Source organism: Alternaria incomplexa (genome assembly GCF_024043165.1).
Source record: "Alternaria incomplexa strain BMP 0042 chromosome Unknown scaffold_5, whole genome shotgun sequence".
Classification (NCBI taxonomy): domain Eukaryota; kingdom Fungi; phylum Ascomycota; class Dothideomycetes; order Pleosporales; family Pleosporaceae; genus Alternaria; species Alternaria incomplexa.
The window spans coordinates 300,887-326,678 of record NW_026249854.1 but is presented as its reverse complement, the minus strand read 5'-3'; the positions used below and the strand labels follow the sequence as shown (position 1 = coordinate 326,678).

Genomic DNA, 25,792 nt, shown 5'->3' with positions numbered 1-25,792 from the left:
GGTCTAGGGCCTACATCAACGCTACGTTACCTATCTTGTAGGCTTTTATGTTAATGTAGGCTGCAGGCCTGTTCAGTTTTCTTCTAAGTTGACGTAGAAGTACAGTCTCACCTAGTCTCGAGTATGACGTCAGGGTATACGTGCACTTTCCTTTCTAGGGTTGTTCACACGTCCTTGCGCAGATGCCTAGTTGACCCGCTTATTCTCTCACCTGCCCTGACATTTAGCCTTCTGGTCTTTAAACCAAGTTCGACCGTCTAAACCCCACAAGCAACACGACAAGCACAATACCCTCCATGGTTCCAGCAACTCTGCCCTTGGCAGATCCTTCGCCCATCGAGAAGCTGCCCACCGAATTACTGGAGTGCATACTGTTGGAAGGTGCGAAGCATGCTGTTCCGCCAGTCACCGAAGACGAACTCTGGGGATCTTTTGTCTATCGATGCGATCAGGAAGAGGAGCATCCGTGTTCACTCGCATTCCGCCTCACGAGCCGTCGCTTCCGTAATTGTTCATGGAAGGCTTTCGGTGCTTACCTGTGCGAAACAATATTCGATCTGAGATCGCGTCAAAGTATATCCAACCTCACCGCTGCGTCTACGTGCGAGCATCTGGCTCCTTGGGTTACAAAACTCATCATAGCTTGCGATGAAGCGCCCGCGGATTACCCACTTGATTGGGATTGGGAGGAAAATCCAACGCAATTGGAGGAGGCAGAGTGGGTTCGGCTACGCCATGACTCATCCTCGGACCTGGCCCAGATTAAACAGGCTGAAAGCTGTTGGTATCCTGGTATTTGGAAGTGCAGGGACGACGAATCCCCAATGACGGGTAGTGACTTTGCTCTGAGTGTCAGCCAGGAGGCCGATACGAGGGCCCTTCAAGAGGTCTTAGCCAAGGCTCTGTACTGCTTCAACAACATGGACCATATCGGTTTCTACCACGAGCCTCATACCCAACCCGGACGCTATCATAACCTGTTCCGAAAGTTTCCAAAGATCTCACGCTACCGCGAAGAAGAGGATATGGGGGATGCTGGTGATGCGGCTCATCTTGGCCTTCAGATGCTCATTCATGCCATGGTAGCATCGAATATCACAGTCCGCACGATGACCCTGGCCGTAGATCTCGATGAACATCACGCGTTCCTCACCAAAGTCCCCTATGCCATCTTCGCGAGAGCCAGTCAAAAGGTCGAAACACTCGTTCTGAAGGACATGTACTCCCCCTTCTTCCAAACACCATCATATGAGGAGAAGGCCAGACTGTCAATTACGAGAAGCCTCTTTCCGCGCCTTCGCTCGTTGGTTATCGATCATGGCCATTATGAAGAATTCACCAATACTCGGTCGATCGTCCCGCTTCCTTCAGCTTCTGACACACCTGTTCTCGAAAAACTTACTGTGAGGAGAACTCCAATGAATGCGAAAAATTTGCACTCATTTCTACAATGTTACGGGCAGCACGCGCGGTGCATATCGTTCGAGAACCCACCAGATCAGAAATATCGCTCTGCGTTGGAGTCCGTGCGCAATCTGAACGTGGAGACACTTGAGATTGAGCACTTTTATGGGGCAGAGTCTCTATGGAAGGACTACAAGTCAAAACTTCTAGGCAACATGTCACTGGATGAGTTTCCAGAAAACCTTGCGAAAAGGGTTCTACTGCACCCTCCTTCGTTCAAAGATGCACTGGAGCGCTACTGGCTTAGATCTGCTGAAGGACGGTCAGACACTGATAAATGAACGGAAATGGAAAACTGGCGATGCTGAAAAGTTTGATCGTATTTCGGAGTGGCTCCGTGAAAGGTGCGCGGATGGTGAAGTGGCTTCCATGCCGTCATCCACATGCGAAGTTAGTCAATGAAAAGTATTAAGATCTCAATTCCATTTTATAGAAAATCCATGCCTTCGAAAGATAGCATGGGTATAGGTGGCATCTGGCACAGCACGTGAGAAACTCAAGCCATATTCTGCCTCTCCACGACAATCACCTCTCTATCCGCGCCCTCATCTCTCCTCGCAACATGCTGGCTACCCAACATATACGAATGCCTCCTTAGTCCCGAGACTTCCCTCTCCGAGTTCGTTACCCAGAAGATGCGAGCCATCACCCACAGAAAAGCGACCACCACGATCAACAGAAAAACCATGACATTATCGGCTGCTTTGTTGCCCAAGAAGCCGTAGGAGTATACGCCGTAGCCGAATGTTACGTCGACGTAGACCGACACGATGAGTGCAAGGCATACAAGAAGAGCTGCGTATGGAAGTCCGAATCGCCTTTGGAGTTTGAAGATTGGGGAGTGGCGAACAAGGTCGACTCCGTGGGTGTGTACGAGATGCTCGAGGCGGTCGGCGGGTCCGTGAGTCTCGTGTGCGCTGGTACTGTCTGAGTAGGGACTGGCCATTGATTGATACATCTTCGTGTTGGTTGCGGTGGCAGGAGTTGTTCGGGTATGGTGGAAGCCATGGGAATTTTATATGTCGAGGTCGATAGTCCAACCTTTTGTTTCACCCCATACCGCCGCGTTCACTAGCACAGATCTGGTCCTTTCCAGTTCTTTACTGATGCTAAGAACTCTCCCATCATCGGGCAGCATCTTCACTCTTTCATTCCCATTCCCCATCTCAGACCACTGCATCTTCACAGCGCCTCTCCCTTCGTGCACATGCCCAAAGCAATGCAATCTTGGCTTCACTCTCTTCACTGAATCGCCTAGCATTTTGCATCCGCAGCTTTCTCCTTTCACATTGACATCGAGACCGTAGCCGAGTTCGTCAGTGAATGAAGGCGGTCCATGCGTCATCAAGATATCGATATCTTCGGGTATGTTGCTGAATCGATCTTCGTCTTTTCCGTACGCAAATGCATACCCATTAAACTCCGGAGTATACGGACTCGCCCAGACACTGAAGCTTCTCCCATCCTTCAGCTTGAACTCATGTCTACCTTCTTCCAGGTAGTATACACCCTCTTTCTCGTGCGACTTCATGAAACTGACACATTTCCTACTGTCCTCTATATCTTCTTCCTCTTCTTGATCTTCAGCGTTCTTGCGCACCCACTCTTCATCGAGATCGAGGTCATGGTTTCCGGCGATGACGAGTTTGAGCTCTGCGTCGACGGTCTGAATGTCTTGCATAGCCTTCCTGTATGCAGGAAGGCCGCCGACTTGAGTGAGATCACCACAGTGGATGAGGATGTCGCATGGAGGTGCAGGGCAGTCTGGGGTGTAGGGCCAGGTGGAGTGAGTATCGGAAATGACGAGGAGGCGGATGATTGGCGACATGGCGGAAGCGAACTTGGGGATATCGTAGATGAGTGTGTCGAGTAGATGCTAGAGAACCAATATTAATATGTAGTGAGACTGAGTCATGTTGAAAGATCATTGGCATTGGCATGAAGCCAAGGTTGGTAGAATCGCTACCAAATCGTAGACTTGGGCCCACTATTGCAATGCGCATGCCAATCAAATCTCACTATGACCAACCCTCCCCGTCCTCACCCAGTTTAAACAGCCCGTTCTTTTTCTTGTCCGCCGCCCATCTGTCACACCAGGCCTTCATCTTCTCTCTGCTCTTTGCGCTGCCCACGTTGACTGTCGGGATGATCTTGTCGATGCGCAAAGCGCAGCAAAACATAGTCAGCTCTCTGAAGCTGCTATGCTCACTGTACGGCACACCGAAGCAGCTTGCCCGACTTCCACTCCCAGCTTGCGGCGTCAGTTCTTTCATAGAGAAGGTACTTCTCCAATTGTCGGAATGCAAGACGGTCTGTACTTGGGGTGACTCGGTAAAGCGACCCTTTGGTGGACGATAGTTCCAGCCCGAGGGTCTAAAGCCGACAACGCGTGTAAAAGTGTCGGCATAATCGCGCAGGTAGTCGTCCAATGTCTCCGCGCGGATCTCAAACAACGGCGTCATGTGTACTTGAGCTGCCCGAGGATCTGTCGTAAGTAGTGCATCCAGTTCAGGGTCCTCAAGCGCTTTGCAAATGCGCTGTTTGTTGGCAGGCGCGAAGATCTTGCTTCCCAGGGCCTTCGCAATCCCAGTGCAAATGCGCTCCTTACCGATGCTGTATGTGCCTACCACAACCAGAAGTCGGCCTCGTGCAGGGCTTTTGGGCTCGCCGGTAACGTCAGTATTGGAGTCTTTCTGAACGAACTTGACCATGCCTTGGCCTGCGCGGTCTCGCTTCATCTGCTCCCATCCATCGGAGTCGTCCGCGCGAACTTTGCTGAGACTTACGCACATGTCCGCGCAAGCTTGGATGACCTGCTTCTGAGGCGGAAAAGCGTATTTGGGGTTCAGGTAGGTGGTGTCAAGGTAGCAAGCGTCTAGCTTTTGCTGCCGATTCTTTCCACTCACAGCATCGAGGACGTCTGGGCGCAATAGCGGGTGTTCGATGTGCGCTTGACATGCACGGAAGTCTCCGCAGTGTAGCACTCGTTGTAGCTTCGGGTTCTTGCCCTTGCTGAGTTCCTTTTCGAACAAGAACAGAGAGCTGCCAGGGCAATGATTCGCAGAGATCATTGTGACGTGGACGCCTTCCGTTCCGGGTACTTCTGTCTTTTTCTCAAAATCCAGATCGACCACCCACTTGGGGTCCACACGAAGCTGTTGTCGTACCAAGTTGCCAGTGACTTTGCTACAGTATATCGGTCCATGCTTCCACGAGGAAGTAAGTCCGATATAGTGATCGCTGTGGAAATGACTCAGGAAGTAGGCGTTTTGGCCTTTGACGGCCCCATAGCGGAATGCGTCAACAGCGATGAACAAGCCAGGCATAATCTTGTAGAACGGGCAGGTGCGTTGATATGCAGGCTTGCCGCGAGACTTGTTGTTCTCGGCTGCAGCTGATGCCCAAGCAGCATCCTCAGCATGGCCGGCCATAAGCTTTGAAAAGGCTGAACTTGGCTGAGCGCTGGGCTTCGCGAGCTGAAACGGGTTGGCTTGACCGGGTTTAGCTGGCCTGTCCGGCTTTTTGAAAACTTTCGCCTTACTCGTCATGGTCGGCTTGCTCTCCTCAGACTTCACTACAGGTAAAGGGAGTGGATTGCCGTCTAGGCAAGCATTGACGTGTACGGATACGTCTTGTTCTGACAGGCCTGGAAGATTGTTGCCGCATATCGGACAGGAAGGTATATCATTGATACGTGGCTCTTCGTGTTTGACTTCGATATCATCGCCTTCAGGGAATAGAGGTGGCGCGTCGAAATCGTCCGGGTCGCCCTCAAAGCCTGCCTCTTCCATCTCGAGCTTCTGTTGTTCCTTCATCCATCGCCTTTCATCGTATTCTTCGCCTTCGAGCAGATCGTCGTCTTCCAGATCCTCGTATTCCTCCAACTCTTCGCCCCCGTGTTGCGATGTCGACTCGGACTTTATGGGTGTGGTATCGTGGTATTTGGAGAGTTCGGCACTATCCGGGGGTAACAGGTCCTCCGTTGGTTTAGTCATTGGCGATTCCTGATTATGGCTTCGTATGGTCATACCTGGAGTTGTAGCAGGCATTTCCACTTCGTCGTCTTCGGAGTCTGAGTCGTCCACGAAGGGTCCAGACTTCTTCCGCAGTTTGGGCGCTTGCTTAGAAACGTCGGCAGCCAATGCATCCAGAGCATTGCTCTCAACATCAGCCGGCGGGGGTGGTGAACAGGCCGGCACAGGCGCTACCGCCTCTTCGCTGACTTTGCGCCTCTTGTTGCTCCCCCCATTCTCGTTGTACCGCTCATCACTGTTGTCTGTAGTCATGACGCCATTGCTCTTCTCGTCGCTCCAGCCCACGTCGTCCTCGTCGCCGTCAAGCACTATGGTTGGATTTGACCCTCGTTCTTGTAGGAATATACGGCTATTGATCTCCTCGGCTTTCTTGAAGAATGCCATGATGTTGCCGTTCGGAGTACCGGTCGGCTTCTGCTTCTTGCCATTGCCAGCAGGCGACTTCTTAGCAAAGTCGGCTGGCGTCAAAGTGGTCTGGACGCTGGTTTTCTTTGGTGGGGGCGCTTTCGTGCTCGGCTTGGGCGCAGCCTTCTTCGTTGCGGTTTTGGCAGCCATGTCGGCCACTCGAGACGATGAGCGGGGTGGCGATGGAGCCCGGCCGGTAGAGGGTGTCAATCGGGACGATTCGGGCAAAGAGCGGTTTTCTCGAGGATTTCTAAACATTGAAGAAGTAGTTGCGCATGGCTGAGTAGGGTTGTGGTGCTCGTGTGCTGTGCAATGTGCGAGTGAACCGGTGGCGACCGAGTGGCTCAACACGCGCCAAGACAAACGCGTCGACACGTGCGGAGACGCGCTCTGAAAGTGCCGGCTGCTCAATTATGGCATGTTTTTGCAGTCATAAAGTTCCTCGTGTCCTTCACCAGCCATTACACGTATGATACACATGGCCATGCATCTGACATACTCCTCTAGTGTATGCGCCCTACAGCCTGTGAACCTGTGAGGTTGCTGGCGGATTCGGAGAGCGATTACGTCAGCGAACGCGCTTGTGCCCGCCGCAATGTCTTCTAGCAAACCGACATCCACGAGCAGTTGTCTGCGAGCAACTAAGCTTCTCAATTCTCATGCCGTAAGCATTGAAACTTCATCTCCGATTCGATTCGCACTGTTCAGCGCATTGTACCCTCACTGTCCATGGCCGGTCTAAAATCCTCAGGGGTCTTTTCATCATGTCTGTTCTTCCTGAACGGGCCCCTCGCCTGCATAGCCACTGCTATAAACAGATAGGTAGCAGGATGGCACGCTCATCCGGCCTAGTATTGGCATGAGGACACGCCCTCGTGGGCCAATTGTCGACAAGCTGACGCGGCCACTGCAAGCTGCTGAACGCCATGTCACGTGGCTTTGACGCCCCCGCGATGACTGCGCTTCACCTCGTCATAGGGCGTTATCAACAACTTGGTCGTTGTGGTACGATGCTATTCCCTTCGTGTGCACAATCGCTCGGTTGGCGCGGAATCGCATCCCCACAATTCAATGGCCGTGCTGCCCAGCTAAGATCAGCATCAAACATCACCTCGTATCCCAAAACGGAAGCCCAGCCTCGAGACGATCAAAATAGCAGCACCTCAGAAGTATCATATCTTGAACGCCCTGAGGCATCGAAAGTCGTCTCACTCACACGCGATGAAGCGCAGACCCGACGGCCTCTTCTTACTTTTCTTTCGTGTCATGTACCTCACCATCTTCACAGGGTTCACGTGTTTTACCATTCTGGGCTTTGCGGCTATTGGAACTGGCATTGGCATTGCAGCAACAGTTGTAGTTGCTATTGGGTCTGAGGTTGCCTTTGTGCTGGCTAAGAAAGAGGAGGCAGAGAAGCGGAGACAGGAGCGATATCTGGTATGAAAAGAATGTACGGCATGACAAACTCAAAAGGCTCGAGAAAAGAAGAGGTTCAGGCAGAATGCCACTCATGGAGGAAAGATCTTGCTGAAAGGGAGGATCTCACAACATATGTTCTCACACCTTCCGCATCGACATCGCCGGCGCAACCCATCGTTTCCACCAGTTCCGGAGCAACTCAGTTACCTTGCCACACAGCAGGTCCAGGCGCAGTGTAGCTCGTAGCGATGGGATAGTACGACCACCTCAGGCCAGGATCGTTTGCATTGTATGCTCCAGGGAACGCAACCAGAGGCCCAGGCTGTCCACTACCACCGCCGGTAATCTCGACTTGCGCACAAGACAGATACATCTGCGCGCCACCGACTGACTGAGCTTGGTGGAGGGCGATGGATTCTACACGAACAAGATACTTTCCACTCGGCACGTTCTTAGGGACCTGGAACTGTACTTGCGACTTCCCTGCCGTAGGGTTAGCAAATGAAGGCGGAAGGAAGCCACCAGGACGGGAGATGAAGACGTACCATAAGCAGGCCAAGTGCTCTCCCCACTCGTCAACGGACTTCCCACCGCGCTTATACTCGCCGCCTTGAACCAAACGTTACCCGCCGGCTCCCACGTATTGACATTCGCACTATCTGGCACTTTCGCCATATAGAACTGCACTGGTCCGAAGTGCGTGATCGATGTCTCAGCGACGAAGCCGAGGTTATCACCAGCAGCGACAACGGCAGTACCCGTTCCAGGACGGTTCTGGAAACAGCGCATGTCAGGACTAGTGACGGACGTAACACCCGAGTTGGTTTGGTAGTTCTTCGTTTGTCGGATTGAAGTCCATTCCGCCGATTCGGGTACGCCGTTCAGGATGAGCTTGGAGAAGCGGTCTTTTAAGAGTCAGTTCAGCACTTCTGACTACACTGTGGTGAACTTGCAATGAGCTTGCGCCGTCGCAGCGAGGGCGGAGAGGGCTAGTAGGAGATGCATTTAAGGCTGTCCAGTCGAGAAGTTATTCTGTGAGCACCCACCCAAAGCACCGTAGCAACCCGAATGATATATATAGCAAGTCTATCTGGTCACGCATAGTTTCTTGAATGTGCACTAAGATCTTTACAGTGTTCTCGGCAACTGAGAATGCACAGGCGAGATGCATATAGATTAATATCATGCACACTCATATTGAGCCAAGCATGTAGATGAGGTGCGTACCGTGAAAGCACGCGTGACCATATCACACTAGCTTAATCTACTTGACAAATTCTATCTGAAGCTCGTCTCGTCTGCTGAAAAGGGAACGGACATTTTCCGCGAATCTGGCCTTCGAACCGTTTCCACGATTTTGCGTAGACCACAAATGTTCGACAGCCGCCACAGACACGTACACTTTCTTGACACCGTGGATCTTTCCAATATGAATAAGGGCGCCTAGGTATGCGCAGGGGAAGAGTGCGTAACTGCGCTGCCATTCCTGGTCAAACCACACCGTATTGATAACTCGCTTTTGAGCAGCCGCTCTATTGCCGAACCAATCTTTCATCGTCATCTCGTCCTGGAAGGAGAACTCGTTCATCTCGTACGGAATGAACCGAGTCTCATGATAGATTTGTCGACAGACGGCTTGGAATAGCGCCATGCGATCGTTGGTCGCGGTGATCACTCGTTCGTGTTCAAATCGCTGCTGCTGCGCCTGATGCCGCATATTAGGAGACACAAGATATGGACGAGATTTGTACGGCTTTGTACGATAATAGGACTGCCAGTCAATTGGAAAGACGCAGTTGTGGAACTGCCGCGCTTGTACCTGGGATATCGCTTCGCGTCTATGAGGCGGATCCACGCCGAAACGAGCTGGACCGGGAAGATCCACAGAGATGTTCGTGTCGTAGTCGTCAGTAAGGATGTGTACGTGTTGGTGACCAAGAGCATATTCGAAGATGACGCAACGGACTTCTGCTGGGAGAGATAGCAGAGGAGACTGCAAGCTATTACGTTCCACGCTGCGATCTCATTAGCTAAGGAGGAGCTCTACGTGAATTGCATACATACATCGCACTGCGAGGATCATCCGCCGAGAGTTGTGCGTTGAGCTGACTGCCCCGATAGAGGGCGGGTTTGTGGCCGTCTCGAAGATCATCTGACCCAGCCATAGCGTCCCTGATCATGGTATCCGCCGAAGAGGTGGACTCGCCATACTCTAGTCGCCGCTTCTTTCGCGCACGCGCGGCTTCTTCGAGTTTCTGGCTTTTGGCGCTGACCGCGGCGGTATCTAGATCATGGAAAACCTGGGGTTGGTCTGCGGGTTTCGCAAGGCGAACAGAGCGGCGAACCATGATGATGTTGGGAACTTGTATCGTTGACGTGAGTGTGGGAAAGAGCGAGTAAAAGCTTGAGCAGGCCTTCAGCTCAAGGCAGGCGCAGTGGACCAGTGTGGGTCACCTGGGCAACGGCTGACTTAACCCCTCGCACGTGCTTTAGGCTTCACTGATGTAGCACCTGGGCAGTCATCGAGCACCTAGGGTAACGAGACCCAGCAGCAGGGAACCGTTAGGTGGTGTATTGTGTACCTACGAGTTCGGCTGCGACTACGCCCTTGGAATATCGGGCACATTAGTATATGTCACCTGTACCTTGCGCAATCGCTAATGGCTGAAGGCGGAGGATCTTCTTAATACCAGAACTTTGGCAATGCCTTGTGCTATCACGACTGTATTGGACGATGGCTTCACTGCAAATAGCTACCCAAATACGAGCGGAGAAAATACGCCAGAGTGTAAAGGCCTAGCGTGTGGTTAGCGTGCCTTCCTGACACTCACATCTATGGGTCGCTTCCTACTCGCCTAAACCCGTAGCACTCTCAGCGTCCGGCGTAGCCTCTTTGCGGAGCTTCTACCCAGGTACACCCCTCTCCCCGTTTTCCGACACAACCACGCCCGTTATGAGTCCACATCCGCCCATTATGCGCCTCTGTAAAGAGGGCGACACAGTGGAGAGCCATGTACGGCTGGGGCTCACAGAACATGGTCTCCTCAACACAAGCAAATTGGCTGTCTGCCCTATGTGAGCTACGAACGATGCGCCCGCGGTGACACAAACTAACTCACAGAAGTGCTGCGAGAAACAGGAGCGCGTCGCCACTTCTTCGTTTGCCGGCAGAACTGCGGAATATGGTCTTCACCATGGTCCTGCAGAAGCCATGTCTGCGGATACACGATCGTGTTGTTCACAGCCTGACTGCGGATTTCATCTTGAGATCGAAAGTCTGCTACGGGGGACTGAACAAGGCGCTTGTAAAAGATAAAGAAGCGGGATCGTACCCGTTACTACCGCTTGTCTGCAGGCAGATGTACGACGAGACTTGTTTGTTACCGTACGCCCTGAACTCCTTCGCCTTCACGTCAATGAGTGCCCTGAGAATCTGGACATCAAGCCGCCTCCCCATACAGTTACGGCAAATCAAGGTGCTAAAGACCCCAATATTTTCCGAACGTGCATATTTCGAGCAGTCGTCCTGCAGATATACAGACCTATTCCCACACCTTGAAGTGCTTTACGTCGACCTGTGGAATGCCCGGATGTCTAGCGAAATGAATGGTTGGTCGGCCGACCAGATTGAGCAGGACCTTAAGGAGAGGACTAAAGTACTGTTGCAAAGGGAGAGGAGTGGCCTGAAGATTGTCGTTACTGAGTACATAAATATCGGTGTGGCTGGGACAAATATCCTCCAGGAGGTCTGAAAGAATTGGATACGGCGATGACTGCCGAAAGGGGGTTACAAATGAGATGTGGTTATAGCACAACGTATTTGTCGTTACTGTATTTAATGGACATGGCCAGATTCTGCCCAGATGCGGAGGTGAGAGAAAGTAAGTTCTTTGACGTCATCTTGAGACAGAAATGGCTAGACTACATCTGAAGATGCCTCCACCAAAGTCTTTTCAATCGCTCAATTATGGTTCTCCAATCTCAAGCCCTGCATGACATCCCGCTTGGGTACCCAAGGACTTTATTGCAGTGAGTTTCACGGCACGATGGATGAACTGTCTTTCACTGACCTTGGCGCGAAGAGTCGTGGTGTCCGTTACATTCACAGGGCGCAGATGAGGATGTCGACACTATATGCACGCCGCGTGACTCGCATTATTCCCTGATGTAAAATTAGGTAGTCGTGTTACTGGCAATCACCGTGCCAGATACCTTCGAGATGCCGTGAGGTTCCTAGATAAGCGTTAGTTACCCGTACCGGTAGCCCTTCGCTCCTCTCACCATCACTTTTCATATCGGTCAGCATACGGGCTTCACCAGTCTCAAAGCAGATAATTCATCTCGATCAATCTTCGCACACATCTCATCTTTCATCGTTCATTTCATCGCCCATTATGCGGACGTCTCCGATCTTGCAGTTATCGAGCTCTCTTGAGTCTGCTCTCCTTCAACCACACGTTCTCTTCACACGCAACAAGACCATATTGAGCCTCAAGTATGGGCTCACCCGAACTGCCCGCTCGCTCTGCGGGGCCGAAAGATCACACAATCTCCTCGAAGCGTACAAAGGTCGTCAAGAAGAAAGGTCCCACAGTCCGCAAGCCCAAACAACCTGGTCGCAGGTACATGAACGGGTTGATGAAAGCCGAGATTCCTGCTCGCTCAGAATTGATGAAGATGTAGATGCGACTCCACAATATACCTCTTATGAAAGCTAACGAACAACAGCGCCAAAGCCAACTCCATCCAGTCTCCGCTTCTCAATCTTCCGGCAGAAATCCGCAACAAGATCTGGGCGTACGCTGTTGGCTATCACCAAGTCGACATCCATGATTACTCCTGCGTTCGAAGATGGGATATCAGGCTCACGCATGTTACGCACCCTCTGACCAAAGGCCCGAATACTTCGTCCAGCTTTGTCCAACCCACTTTTGCGGTCCCCAAAGTATGCCGCCAAATGTACGTTGAGTCATCGGCAATGGTCTACAGCTTGAACAACTTCGGATTCGATAATCTGGACACATGCGACCGATGGATCCTGGGCCGCCCACTCGGCCAGAGACGTCTCATCGTCTCAGTGGACATGCCATTCGGGTACTACAGCCTTTACAAGGACGGTTTCCGCAAACTTCTCCGACAGACGTTCCCGGGTATTGCCAAAGTAAATCTGCACACCAAGATGGCTGAGATGAGCCAACGTATCGTTACTAGCACTTGGTTTCACACAGTACCTACCAGGGAGCCTCTCAACGACACTAAGCAGAGGTTCGTTGACCAGGTTAAGAAGAAGGAGGGTGATGGAATTGAGGTCGACTGGTACAGTGGGTCCGCCAACTCTTTGGTCTACCTGCACTATTGAGGGCGTTCGGTGTATTGTGGCGGCTTCTTATGCAGCCAGCCGCTCTTCAAGAGTTTGTTGGGGATGTTGGGGGACGAGGCCTTTGTTAGGAGCCGATACACAACACTTTGCGGTAAGTGTCCTTGTATGAACTGCCTACGAGATGTACACTGACTACGAAGATCTGTATTTAGTGTACATGACCTTTCACGACCAAAGTCCGGCAGAACTTGCATATCAACCACACCGGTTTGACATTGGAAGACACATGGTTCATCTGGCCATTTCACGCTCAGGTTCCTGGTGTCAAACACCCATTCAAACGAGACGATCATCAAGGTACGACTACAGTCAGAAGGAATGAGAAAACCGAATGGGTAAGTATCTTCTTCCATTTATCAGCATTTGTTGCAGCTTTTTCTTCAGCGTTTGTTCCAGCGTTTGTTTCATCTGGGCGTTCACCCAATCTAATACGATCCGATCTTGTGTTTTTCGTGGAGGGCGCAAATCTTCGCGCAGAGGTAAGTCTCTGGCCATAGATCGGGAGAAAGGTTGTCGAGTGGAGAGAAAGAGGGTAGAACGTGATGTCAGGGCTTTGAGGAGGGTGGAGTGGCTACAAGAAATTAGAATCTTCAACACGAAGGTGCTTGCGCTGTCGCACATGATTCACCGAACCTCGACCAGCGATGAGATCTGGAGCTCCCGATGACTACGAAGGACATGCACCTAACAAAATCCTGGACTCATCTCTCGTCGTGCGAAGTAATTTCGTGGAAGACATGGACGCGAACAACTTCTGGCATCACAAATAAAAAGATGTGCTCGAATTGGACCTGCCTCAACAGAACAGACAAGCCGTATATTGAATATGATAAGAAAGACCAAAAGTGGTCAGGTATACTCAAAAACAAAAGGAAAACGACAAGAACTCATGCACATGCCATCAGAACCCAACCGCATATTCCCCATGCGCACCATCAACTCAACACCAGTGCCGACCAACACCCCGTCTGGCCCATCCGGCTACCCCCCATTATCCGTCTAACAGCACTCCGCCGCACACTCGCAGCAATCAGCGCAGCACTCGCAACCCTCTTCGCACACGAAACAACAGCACAGTGTCGCCAAGCTAGTCTTCCGTTAGCCAAAGTTCAACCCTCGAGTATATCGCGCCCACTTACCAAGCCGCCAAGCATCCTCTGTCCTTCTTCTGCTTTGGTTGTGGTGGCGCCTGTTGGTATTGTCCTTGCGGGGGGCCATAGTACATCTGTTGTTGTGGGGGTGGAGCGCCGTATTGTTGGGGTTGGCCGTAGCCGCCGCCTGGGGGACCGTAGCTGTGATGGAGTTAGCACTTGTTCACTCTTCGACTACGTAGATGTCTTTTGCGATTGCAGGGGAGATTGGGTGTGCGCGCGAATTTGCGCGATAGCGCCAGTCCTTGTAGACGGTCGTGGGAAGCGTACCTTTGTTGTGGGTACTGAGGCTGAGGCCCGCCTTGGTAGTAGCCTTGGTTCGACATGTTGATTTAAAACTGCCTTTGAGATGTTCGTAAGAATGGGAAGTGCGGATCAGGAGTCGCACTCGTGATTGATTCGATACGTGCTCGCAAATTGCTCGTTCGTTTGTCGATGATGGAGGTAAGACAAAGGCAGCCGGTAATGGTGAATCAGGCAAGCAGCAGTCGCGCAACCGAGTCTCGTATCCCCAAACCAAGCTTTCGCCGAGAAGCCGTCCGAATCTTAATTTCTCGCTTGTGAAAACCCCGCGTCACCGTTCAAAGTCGTTGCGCAACGGTCAAAGTAAAGTCAGGAGTAGGTTGAGTATACGGCTGGAGGAAATACAGTGGACCCTTCTTACAGTCCGGGGAGGGGATGCGCCGCCTTTAATCTGCAGCGCGCTCGTTCGCGCCCTCTTTCTCACGCGGACAGGGCAACGCATCACTCGGCCGGTCTATTGAGCTAGTTAGCATGAGCCACATTCGCTGCCCGGCTGTGCGCCGGGCTATTGGCGCAAATAAGCCGGGGGCGCGAGACATGCTGTGGGCTTTCGTCATCGCCACAGATGCTTGTCATGCTTTTTGACAGTGCCAACGCGATATCGGGGCATGTCAAGGCGTGGCTGAGTTATGTCCGAAGCTGCAATGATGATGTAGTTGGCCGAGGTCTATCCACGTACTTTACGGTGTGTGCAAGGTCTGGCATCACTCGATGAGCAGAGCCACAGACGCGTGCGCGGTTTTGCGTGGATACGACATCGAATCGGTCTGCTAGCTAGCCAGCCACACATGCATCGCAGGGATATCGTGCCACCTGATGTGTCAGGCTAAGCTTTACTTGGCAAAGGCTTGGTCTCGCATCTGCCTCGCGCCAAGGGTGAACGACAGCTCGAGAACAGGGGTAATTCGTCCTACATACGTAACATGTGCAATGTCTGTGTTCGCAGTGCCTTGTTAGAAGTATTCCAATGTTGGTTGACGTGCAAAAGTTCATGTGTTATCGAGACTATCTAAGTACATCTCCCAGCCAATCCTCTCTGAGCAACTCAGCCATCACGCCACGCATGTCAGCCGCAGTCTAGACCACACAATTGCCGGACCGATAGCACGACGTCAACATTAAACATCTGGACTAAAGGTTCACTCGATTGAAAGCGATGCTTGTAGAGGGAAGAATACTGGCAATGAGGAAAACGAAGCAAATAAGTGGGAGTGTTGAGTACAAGCAAATGCGATGTGGCTTGATGAAGAATGCTATCGAGCCTTGCGAACCCACTCCGCCAAACAACAAACAGACACGGTAGAACTTATGTACATATACAGTATCAGGGTAATTAAGTGGATGCCCCATAGGTAAGCAAAGGGGTGCGAAAGAACAAACAGCCACCGCGAGCGAGATTAGAAGCCGAACGGGTTTTGGGGTGCTGGTTAACGGTTAGAGAGGTCTTGCATAGATATTTGTTCGAACACTTACTGGCATTGGCAAGGTTCGCCCTCCCCGTCGGCTGGGGTGTTAGCTTCTTTGCGGGCTGTACACCAAACTTGATGGTCGGTGGTGGGCCAGTCTTCTGGGGCACTAGAGGCTGCGCCTGGGGCATTGGCGGCATGGGAGGGACAGGCGGCGGGCTTTGGTTCGACATGTAGCCAGTCGGCTGTGGCGCAAGGGCCGGGGGCAGGAAGCGGTTGACGCCAGTCGCCTGGGGGTTAAGCGGCGATGGTTGGAACGAGTTGTACCCCGTAGGCTGAGCCTGTAGTGGCTGGAAAGGTGCCCGCGGTGGGTCGGCAAAAGGGCTGCCATTCCCGAAGCCTTGTGTGAAGTGTGGCTGCTGCTGCTGCTGGAAACCTGTCTGCATGGGCTGCTGGAAGCCAGTCGGCTGCTGTTGTTGGTATTGGGCGAAGCCAGTCTGCATTGGCTGCTGCTGGGGTGGGGACATGGGGTTGTAGCCTGTGGGTTGAGGCATCATGCCGTTCTGCTGGAACCCGAAACCGCCATTTTGCTGTGGGAAGCCTGTCATTTGCTGTTGCATTGGTGGCATACCCTGCATGCCTTGGCCCTGTCCAGAGTTTTGACCCATGAGGTTCGGGTTGTAACCTGTGAGCTGAGGTTGTAGGGGTGGTGGAGGACCGAAAGCACTTTGTTGTGGGTTCTGAGGGGCAGAGGAAGAACGCTGCGGCGGTGGAGCAATGAGACCTCCCGGACCCTGCTGCTGGGGAGCTTGTGGGCGCATGCGTGGTGGGGCCATGTTGTGAGGTTGGGTAAGGGCCTTGATAGCTGCAACCTGCTCGAAAAGGGTAGGAGTAGCGCCTGTTGGTTGTGGTTGCTGAGCGGGTGCCGGAGGCTGTTGAGCAGGTGCTTGTGCTGGCTGAGGTGCTGGAGCAGGAGGCGTTGGCTGCGCGATCTCGTCAGGCTTGAGTGCAGGCATGTCTAGAAGAGACAAATCGTTCATGGATCCAGTCAACTGGGGTGGTTTTGCGGCAGGAGCTTGTGCTGCTGGTGGAGATGCTGTCTTGTCAGATGTTGACTTGGATGGCTTGACATCCCACGCATTGTCGTCAAACCCATTCGCTGTCTTGTCAGATGTCGCTGCTGACGTCCCGTCTGCGGGCTTCTTAACGGTGTCATCGGACTTCGGTTCAAACGCCTTTGGATCAACGACATCGTTCGTCTCAACCGGTGGTGCAGGACGTCCCTTCCGGGTGTTGTTTCTCAGTGCACCTCCGGGACCTGAGAACAGTCCACCAGAAGCTCCCTCTCCTCCTTCCTCAGCGAAGCTAACACTTCGCTTGTCTCTTCCGAGCTGCGCGTCCAAGTGCTTGGTCACACGGAGAATGTCACCTTCCTTGAGACCCAATGTACGTAGAAGCCCAGGAGTGATGTCTGGGATATTTTCTTCCGTCATTTCGTCCTTGGTAAATGCCCTGGCGTATCGTTCGCAGATCTGTGGGTTGACACCACACTTGAGGAAGAAGTCGAACCAGTCGTACTCTGGCTTCTTTTCGACGGAAATACCGGTTGGACCGGAGTCCTTCCCGCGAGGCTGTTGCATGCTCCTCCTCTTCAAATCCGATAGGGGTTTGTCGTCATCTAGAGACTCGCCTGTAACGCGTTCGACGTACTCGAGGTCTTCTACTGACATCTTTGTGACAGGTACAGCGATCTTGACGCCATTGACTTTGTGTAGGTGGATCTTGCCATCCTTGATGAGAATGAACTCTGCCTCGACCTTGAACGATCCGGATCGGTCGGTCCAAGTGCGTACCTTGGCGGAATCTAAGGAATTTGGTCAGCATCCTTGCACACAATGCGTGTTCTGTTGTCCCACTAGGTAGATGTTCAGCGCCCACGAACGGCGCAGAACCCTTTTCGGTAGACAGATCAAGAAACTCAAGTAGTGAAATTGCTGTATACTGACTTGGTTTGGAGCCGGACTTTGAACTCGAGTCCTTTGCGGAGCTTTCGCGCTTGCTTGATCTCTGTGAAGTACGACGATGGTCAACGTTTGTTTGCATAAGACTAGAGTTACGCGAAGGCAAGTGCAGGCCAGGGCCTACCTGATCGTTCCTTGCCTCACTTTCTGGCTTCTTCCGTCTCGCAGCCTGACGAGCAAGCTCCTCCTCCTCCCGCCTATTCTGTTCGACGACGGATCGGCCAGCGTTGGTTCCCGATCGAGCGATGGCAGCTGCGGGCGCGTGTATGGGGACGGTTTCTGTGACCTCAACGTAATTAGCTGGTACCACACCCTCTTTGCCGTTCTTCAGCCGCCTGACTTTCCACCACTCGTCACTTGCGGAATCGTCGAGGACTAAGATCTCGTCGCCGAGACCAACGGTAACTTCGTCATCACCCTGTGCCATGAAGTCAAAAAGCATAACTCCCTTCTTCTGCACATTGGAGTTTCCGGAGCCAGCAGCGAGTACTTCGCGAAGTCCTGCGCTCTTAGCCGCTCCTGCAAGCTCACCAAGGGCGAGCATGATCTCTGATGCGGTGTCTTTAGCACCACAGTGGAAGTCGACGCTCTTGCTTGGCTGCTTCAGCTCCATGAATATGTGTTTGCCTTCTTGCGAGTAGTACTCCATCTTGTCAGCGCTCCACTCCTGTTGCGGTCCGTCGCGCGACTTCTCGGGTGCAATCATGATCATTCCTTTCGGGATGTTGACACCCAGGGTGATTGGCATTTTCTTATTCTTGCCCGGCTGTGTAATGTACTCGTAGATGTTGTACAAATGGTATCCCGACCCCGACATGGGTGTCGCGGGCTGCTCGTCCCTGCTCGGAGGATCATATTGGTCGAACGTGACGCTTCGGGGCGGTGGCGATCTGACTGGGGGCGATGGGGATCGCGCGTGTGCGTATTGGGTAGGCGGCGGTGAGTAGACCTCGGACTCGGGTCGCTGGGGAAGACGGGGTGCTGGCACTTCTTCGTCCGACTCTTCCGGGGTAAATTGCACGCGTCGTTGCTGTCGCGGAGGCGCGCTTACGTTGGGCGGAGGAGAAATAGTCGATCGCGGTGCTGCCTCTTGCGACTTCTTCTGTATGATGCCAGCCAGAGCCGCAGCGGGACTCGGTTGTGGAGGAGTGTCTGGAGTAGGCGGCTGATCGTCATCGAAAGAGTCGGTCGCTGGTGGCATGGGCGGGCGACTAGGCAGCGCGGGAGATGGCGCAGCTGGTGCTCCTCCTGCTGCTCCCTCTTCAGTGAGCTCGATGTAGTTCGCGGGCGCAAAGCCATAGTCGTCTGCGACTCCCACCAGTGTCCAGTCCGGGTCGGTGGTATCGTAAACGTCTAGGACGGCGTCCTCTTTGAATGAGAGCTCCTCGTCCGTCTGGCGGTCGTAATCGAAGAGGGCTTTGGCTTGTGCGACTGGGGCGGCCTATACGTATCATCAGTCTCTATGCTGCAGCATTCCACACAATGCCTGGTGCGGCGTTGGGCACGGTTTGCGACGCGGATTGGGCTGTCATCGGGGTGAGGCGCAGCATACCTCTTCAATGTAATTGTTCGGAATCAAGCCCTCGGGCTCTTCCTCGTCGCCATCACGCCCCTTCTTCTTTGCTTTCCACCAGGCGTCGATGGTCGACTTCTCCAGCACCATCAAGATGTCGCCCTCGTTCAGGGCGATCTCGTTGTCGCTCTGGGGCTCATAGTCGTAGATGGCGCGATATATGCCGAGGAACACCATTGTGGCGGCTACACGTGCGGCGCAGTCTCAAAAAGCGTGTATAGCGTGGTGAAGTAGATTACTGAAGGTGTGTACGGCCGGCGTCGATGCGCATAAGCTCGGCGGAGGGCCACGGGGGTGCTGTTGCCCGGTCGAGGGGCCAGCTGGACAGGGGGAAGCTGCGTGACGCTACCAGGTCGGCGCCAGCAGCTGGAGAAGCAGAAAACAGCGAGATTCGAATAGAACGGGTTGCTTGGGGCGGTAGGCCGGGACTGCGGGATCGCTCGTGCTGTAGCAGCGGAAGTGGTGAGGCAGCTGCGAGTTGGGTCGACGATGCAAGTGAGGACTCAGCACGAGCCAACTGTCCCATACGGTCGTCCCCACCGACGACGTCAACCCGCTTTCATCCCATGTTCCTGCGACTTGTCAAGCATGCCGGCGGACGACTACCTGCATGACAAGTTCAAACGACTACATGAACTCAACCAGAACCAAGCATTACGGTGTATTGGTAGAGTAGATATTTCTTAGCGTCTGCCTTAGCTCAACCACATTCCGCGCTTCACTCAGTACGTAAACCGGAAACCTTCTGTTCCCTCTAGGAGACGCTTCCCCCTAGTCTGCCGCTTGTTCGCCATGTAGAAGAACACCGAAAACACTCCCACCACTCCGATGATCAAGATGTGACTTCCTATGCTGACCCAGATGGCCGTCATATACCTTGGACTTTCTGGTGCTCTCACAATGAAGCTTCCAGCAATACCGCCGGCGCCGTTGAAAGCTGTGACCATTGCAGCAGTGAAAACCCTCTTCCACTGGCCGACAACGTTGTTCGCCTGGTAAGTCGCCATGGCCGCCCAGTTCGCCACATACGCTCCGGTAGCAAGGTAGGTGCCTATATATCTCACGGTGACCTGGTCCGAGAAACCCAGCATACAGAAACCTACGATCAAAGTAACGCAATTGAAGACTATGATAGGCCCTCTCAACTGGAACTTGTCGCCGACGATCGAGGACAGGATAGCGGGAAGAACGGCGTAGTAGTAAGGTGGTGCGGACAGCAAAATCGCTTTGTTCGAAGAGAAGCCCATGCCGCCTTGCAAAATGATAGGTAGGAAGTAGGATAGCGATGTCGAGACAAGGTTTTGCAGGAAGTAAAGGGTGCAGAACCCGTACACTTTGAGATCCTTGGCGTGAACGAAGACTTTAGACCATGCGAAGTCGTCGGGTTTGACATCGCCCCTGTCGTTGTCGATCCGAGAAGACGCCAACGCACTTTCGTGAGGCGTGAGGAAGTAGAAGGAGTTTTGGGCATGCTCTGGGAAGTCGACCATCCACCAATATGTCAAAATACCGAAGAACGCAGTAATGCTACCCTGGACCTAAAAATTGGTGTACGAAGTCAATATCTATCTCAAACCAATTCGCACTCGGATATCACTTACAATAAACATCCACTGCTAACCCTTGAGATATGTGCCGTCAAGCTGGTTGAGTCCGAAATTAACGATGCCACCGGTTGCCAAGACAATGACTTCGCCACTCTGCATCAGAGCAAAGCGAAGCTGTTGCTCTTTCCGTGTATACCATGTTGAGATGAGATACGTCAAGCCGGGATAAATTCCCGACATAGCTATTCCAAGCAGAATGCGTAGTGCAATCATCTGTCGCCATGTCTGCACGAAAGCTGTGCACAGTGTGATGATGCCGAAGCAGAACGTGATGAAGGCAAACCAGATACGCGGTCCGAAGGTGCGCACAGCGATTGTCGATGGTAGCTGGAAGGCAATGCTCGCGATCGTGAAGATAAATATGGAAACAGAGTATCGGTTGCCGACATTTAGTTCTAGATCGCTGAGCATGGAGGTGACAGATGCGCTAGAGATGACGCCGCTGTCGAGTAGATTGAGCGAGCACAAGATACCAGCAATGCTGCAAAGTCGAAGGTCGACCTTTAGGCGAATACTGTTGCGCCACTCTTCTTCAATCCTATCTCTTTCTCCATCGTCAATCTCATCATGATGTTGGTCGTGTAATTCTTGGATGGACTCGTCCGCTGACTGTTGGCTGGATGCACTCTTCTTCATGTTCTCGCGATTGGGAGGGATGAGGGGTAGCAGGAGTCTGCGACAAAAAGCTCATCATGTAGGTCGCCTGTGGAAAGAGCCAGAACGTGCTTATCGTAGCACAATCCAGATTGGTGTACATATCCGGCTGCAGAAGCTCCGCACTTTCCCAGGTGCAGATCTCCAGGGCTCCGTTGCTTACCGAGGCGCGGTTCCGCACAACAATTCCGCAGCGAATTACTTAGCAATGACCAACCCGCTGATGTGGAGATCTGCATGCGGCTATCATAGACTTACTTGTCGCACATGTCGTCAGGCATGTCAAAGCGCCGTCCGAGTCTGGCGAGAGGCTGCCGTTGCGAATAGATCGACTCGACATACAGAAAGGCAGGCATCATCGGGGGTGGCCAGAATTTGTGTCGCAATTCCAAGGTTTGCTGCATGCACACTATTATATTACAGTAAGTAAGTTGTTTGCAAGATAATGTATACTTTGACTTAGCCATCTTCCTGAATGCGACACAGATTGTAGACACCACTCGTGGCGTAGCTCTAGTGAGCAAGACAGAGCCTCAGTCTTGGGTAAGCCGGTATATGCTGTCCAAATACCGTAAACAAGAAGACGCCTGCAGTCACTGAGCGAACATCGGACTTTGCCATGCGACTGTGATACACATCACACACCTCCCGAGAACACAACTCGATCCTGACAGGTCGGTTTCACGCACAATGTGATATACCACAAAGTCATACATGGAATTGGTGAGGTGGCCTGTCACGTACAACCTGAACTTCAAGGATGCGACATCAGTTTGCATTCGCAAAATCCAATCTGGGGGAATGGGATGATATTGATTTTCTCCGATGAAGGAAGACCCTTTCTAGTATAGCCACTGGCTCTCCTGGCCAGTGGTTTGGGTATCTTCGCCAAGCTAGATAGCGAGTGTGGGTATTGATCGTAACAGACAAGACAAGAAGAAGAAAAAAAAGATAATGAAAAGATACAAAGGATAGTCCACATTTCAGCAGACGAGAAATAGGAAGTAACAACAGAACTCCCAACATCCGAGTGAGTGCCGTATGCTCCGACCGCCCTGCCTTATGTGTGACCCGAATCCGACCCAGTCCATTGATAAGACAATTTGTGTGTGAAAGTGTCATTAATCTGACAACAGGGGTAAAATGCATAAACCAACCGGGTGTCCCAAAAGCACTCGCTTCGTAAGTCGTGAAATGAAGGGGAGCTCCTTGGAGGAACTCTCAAGAAGATCAGGTGTCGAAATTAAAAGGGTATAGAAATCAGATCGACGGAAGGGGGCAGAGGCCCCGCCGGGAGGAGAGCCTAGCCTTCATCCTCACCATCGTCTTCGTCCTCATCTTCATCCTCTTCGCTCGTGCTGTGACGCTGCACGGCACCTGCCTTGTTCTTCTTGATGGTAGGTGTTCCCTTGAGTTGTGTAGATGATGCCTTGCGCTTGGGGCCAGAGCTGGCAGGCTTGGGAGGCATGGACGCGTTTTCTTTGTTGCCGTCTTCACCCTCGCCCTTTCCGGCTGCGTTGTCCATCGCAGCCACCTCTTCTGCGGTCAAGAAGCGACCGCCAGGACCACGGGGACGGCGCATGGCGTGATTGTGCCTAGACTCGTGTAGGTATGGCTTTCGACCCTTGGATGTCAGCCTGAGTGCATCCTCGAGTTTCTGTCGCGCGAGACGCCTTTTCAAGATGCGATGGAATTGTTTCGCGTTGACATAGAGTGGCGCCTCTTCTGGTTGTGCACCTCCAGCGACAAGCTCAGGCGATTGTTGGTGCTGCGATTGCTGGGGCATCGGAGGGACGGAGGGTCTGGGGCCGCCATGGTTCATGACAGGCTGTGGCTGCTGCATCGCAGGACTACTGATTTGAGTGCTCATTCGCCTTTGTTGCATCTGAGTCGGGGTCATCTGAACTTGAGATGGGAGCGCGTTGTTCATCGCATTGGAAACGTTTGTCGGCGATCGTGGAGCGACGCGTCCATCGCCCTTCATCTGGGATACTGACATGCGTGGAGATGCGCGTGGGTCTTGTGCTAGTTGACCTGAGATGGCGGTTTGATCGTAGTATCCGGCTGGTCCTGCTGCAGCAGCCGTAGCTAACGCAGCAGCCTGTTGGTGTTGTTGCTGTTGAGAGGGCATGTATGGATTTTGCATCCCAGCCATGTAGGCCTGATGCTGAGGGAAGCCCATCTGCGGGTGGTGCTGGGGATGTGGTTGGCCGTTATGCGCGAAGTTTCCATTTGATGGAAGGATTGGGGACGACTGCTGCTGTCCGAACTGCATTTGCTGCGGGTTGGGCGCGGGCGCATGCCCGTGGAATTGTGCGTAGTCGGTCATGGCTGTCTACAATGCGTAGATTGTGGGCCTATTTGCGTGAAGACGAGGTAGCGAGAGGCTCGCAGTTGAGGCGCGTAATACAGGCAGGCGGTCACGTCGCGGCAGGGCCGATACTTGATGCGCTGTCAATGGCCAGGCGTGCTTGAGGCGAATTCGCTAGAGCGCACGGCTTTAGCTTCCAGGTTTGAGGCGCAGCAGTGGTGATTGGACGTCGAGGGGCAGTGCGCGTTTACAAATGATGGAGCGATTTGTCGAGGATGAAGCTGCACTCTAGAGGCCCGCGCCGTAGTAGTGGGGAAGAGCCGTTGCAGGTATTCACCAGTCACGAGAGGAAGATGAGAGTCGCCTACAATGATTGTCAGCCAAATCAAAAGAGCATTGGACGCTGTGCTGGCGGGGTGGGCGATTGGAAGGGATGATGCGCTGGCATATGCATGCGCGGTGAGCTAGTGCGCTTACCTTGTTTCGTCAGTTGGCGGGCGTCAAGGTCGTATTGCCGGTCTGAATGCTCTTCGGGTTTGAAGTCTAGGGCGACCAGCGAGCGGACAAATGTATATTGTCGTTGCGCAATGACAGCTTTAGCAGCGGCGTGGTCCAAGTAGCGGACAGAACGCGGGATACAAAAGGCTTGGTGAGCTTTGTGTTGCCTTGAATGCGACGTCAGCCTCTAGCATGTGAAGTGGAGGCAAGGCGCGCGAATGTGTAGCACCAGAGCATGCGGCATGCCTGTAAGCCGAAAAGGAAAATGAGAAGCATAGCGAGGGACGGTAATACAGTCTTGCGACGGCGACGGGAGTGAGTGAATCGATGCGCCGTCGCTTGAAAGGACTTGATCGTCGGACATGGTGATAACGAGTTGCATAGCGCGACGGAGTGGACTTACAGGTGCTTGCGTCTTGCAGGAAGATTGGATCCCGTGATCTGCTTGCCGTTCTATGGCTGCCCAGGTGGGAGATGCAGACAGGTCTTGAGTCCGGCCTGACGAATTGCTGAGAGCCGAGAGCAGGCGGTGCCTTTTGGAGGCAAAGCAAGCTTGGGAGCTGCGGAGAAGCTAGGGTGTATTCTTGTGGTGTTCCGCGCGCCAGTCCGCGCAAACACGTCTTGAGTGAGATGAAGATGGCGAACTTTAGTGAGGGAAAAATGATTCGTCGAGGAAGGAACGAGGGCAGGCGCTGAGGACGCTTTCTATTCGTGCCTGCCCAACGCGCTAAGCGAGCAGGGACCCGCTTAATACCTGGTGAGTCTAAGGCAGCCACACACGGCATCTCTCTACGTCACGACGAGACGGTATGCCGCTTCCCAGACGGAACGACACAGATGAGTGCGCGTATCTGTCTCTCCCCATTTCATTCTCGAGTTTTCACGTTGATACTGAATGATGGCAGAGTGTAGGCCATTCGAGCGGGGTTGGGATGCAAGAGCCCGAGGCTAACCCGACCCGTGACGCTCGTGGAGAAGGCACGTGCATTTCCAGCCTCCGCGCCGCCCGGGACTATCCTCCTCCCCTCACACGCGCTGCGATATCGAATTTCCTGGTTCAGACAAATCACAATTCACACGATCTAAAAAACAATCGGATAATTTGGTATATAGCCAACTGCAGGCGTCAGCTAAGCTGGCATATCGCGGGTGATTGGCGCCCCGTCGAAATTGCGCCCAGTGCCCCCAGACGGATGATCCGTCGGGGCTGTAGGCGCCAAACTCTGAACGAGCTCTAGCTTCTGAACCCACCACAGCGATTCCCAGCAATTCCCAGCAGAACGCTCCGCATCGAACAAGGAGTCGTTTGCGCAGCTACCTTCCATAGCCCTTCAACGTCTGGACGCGCTCGACTAAAAGCCGCCTCCTACGTCTATTGGCCTAGTTCCTGTCTCGCCTCCGTCTCAAGAACCCATCCAACATGATTTGGATAGCTCAATGTCATGGAGTACCACGTGAGCAAACCTCATTTCTTCCCTTCTCTTCAGACCTGCATATGTGCACCGCCGTCACATCAGCTGTAGCGTAAGCACAACAGAATGCAGATGCAAGTGGGCCAAAGTCAGA

At 52.9% G+C, this 25,792-nt stretch overlaps 10 protein-coding genes across 10 annotated transcripts; 2 read left to right on the top strand and 8 right to left on the bottom strand.

Moving 5' to 3' along the window:
- Positions 1 to 296: 296 nt before the first annotated feature.
- On the top strand, positions 297 to 2,395 carry J4E90_004026 (uncharacterized protein; the record flags this gene model as incomplete). Its single annotated transcript, XM_051433592.1, has 2 exons — positions 297 to 1,658; positions 2,063 to 2,395. The coding sequence occupies 2 exons, from the start codon at positions 297 to 299 to the stop codon at positions 2,393 to 2,395; spliced, it is 1,695 nt and encodes a 564-aa protein (XP_051292110.1).
- Positions 2,396 to 2,479: 84 nt separating this feature from the next.
- On the bottom strand, positions 2,480 to 3,292 carry J4E90_004025 (uncharacterized protein; the record flags this gene model as incomplete). Its single annotated transcript, XM_051433591.1, has 1 exon — positions 2,480 to 3,292. The coding sequence occupies one exon, from the start codon at positions 3,290 to 3,292 to the stop codon at positions 2,480 to 2,482; it is 813 nt and encodes a 270-aa protein (XP_051292109.1).
- Positions 3,293 to 3,482: 190 nt separating this feature from the next.
- Positions 3,483 to 6,053, bottom strand: J4E90_004024 (uncharacterized protein; the record flags this gene model as incomplete). The annotated part of the gene is made up of 1 exon (XM_051433590.1): positions 3,483 to 6,053. The coding sequence occupies one exon, from the start codon at positions 6,051 to 6,053 to the stop codon at positions 3,483 to 3,485; it is 2,571 nt and encodes an 856-aa protein (XP_051292108.1).
- A 1,468-nt stretch (positions 6,054 to 7,521) lies between these two features.
- Positions 7,522 to 9,670, bottom strand: J4E90_004023 (uncharacterized protein; the record flags this gene model as incomplete). The annotated part of the gene is made up of 3 exons (XM_051433589.1): positions 7,522 to 7,805; positions 7,868 to 8,227; positions 9,394 to 9,670. The coding sequence occupies 3 exons, from the start codon at positions 9,668 to 9,670 to the stop codon at positions 7,522 to 7,524; spliced, it is 921 nt and encodes a 306-aa protein (XP_051292107.1).
- Positions 9,671 to 11,819: 2,149 nt separating this feature from the next.
- J4E90_004022 (uncharacterized protein) lies at positions 11,820 to 12,681 on the top strand (the record flags this gene model as incomplete). Its single annotated transcript, XM_051433588.1, has 2 exons — positions 11,820 to 12,001; positions 12,051 to 12,681. The coding sequence occupies 2 exons, from the start codon at positions 11,820 to 11,822 to the stop codon at positions 12,679 to 12,681; spliced, it is 813 nt and encodes a 270-aa protein (XP_051292106.1).
- Positions 12,682 to 13,837: 1,156 nt separating this feature from the next.
- Positions 13,838 to 14,179, bottom strand: J4E90_004021 (uncharacterized protein; the record flags this gene model as incomplete). The annotated part of the gene is made up of 2 exons (XM_051433587.1): positions 13,838 to 13,994; positions 14,124 to 14,179. 2 exons carry the CDS (start codon positions 14,177 to 14,179, stop codon positions 13,838 to 13,840), a joined length of 213 nt encoding a protein of 70 aa, XP_051292105.1.
- Positions 14,180 to 15,553: 1,374 nt separating this feature from the next.
- Positions 15,554 to 19,333, bottom strand: J4E90_004020 (uncharacterized protein; the record flags this gene model as incomplete). The annotated part of the gene is made up of 5 exons (XM_051433586.1): positions 15,554 to 15,579; positions 15,630 to 17,426; positions 17,569 to 17,629; positions 17,708 to 19,024; positions 19,136 to 19,333. 5 exons carry the CDS (start codon positions 19,331 to 19,333, stop codon positions 15,554 to 15,556), a joined length of 3,399 nt encoding a protein of 1,132 aa, XP_051292104.1.
- A 545-nt stretch (positions 19,334 to 19,878) lies between these two features.
- J4E90_004019 (uncharacterized protein) lies at positions 19,879 to 20,766 on the bottom strand (the record flags this gene model as incomplete). Its single annotated transcript, XM_051433585.1, has 2 exons — positions 19,879 to 20,694; positions 20,758 to 20,766. 2 exons carry the CDS (start codon positions 20,764 to 20,766, stop codon positions 19,879 to 19,881), a joined length of 825 nt encoding a protein of 274 aa, XP_051292103.1.
- A 6-nt stretch (positions 20,767 to 20,772) lies between these two features.
- On the bottom strand, positions 20,773 to 21,698 carry J4E90_004018 (uncharacterized protein; the record flags this gene model as incomplete). The annotated part of the gene is made up of 2 exons (XM_051433584.1): positions 20,773 to 21,436; positions 21,676 to 21,698. The coding sequence occupies 2 exons, from the start codon at positions 21,696 to 21,698 to the stop codon at positions 20,773 to 20,775; spliced, it is 687 nt and encodes a 228-aa protein (XP_051292102.1).
- A 1,022-nt stretch (positions 21,699 to 22,720) lies between these two features.
- Positions 22,721 to 23,746, bottom strand: J4E90_004017 (uncharacterized protein; the record flags this gene model as incomplete). The annotated part of the gene is made up of 1 exon (XM_051433583.1): positions 22,721 to 23,746. The coding sequence occupies one exon, from the start codon at positions 23,744 to 23,746 to the stop codon at positions 22,721 to 22,723; it is 1,026 nt and encodes a 341-aa protein (XP_051292101.1).
- Positions 23,747 to 25,792: the final 2,046 nt, after the last annotated feature.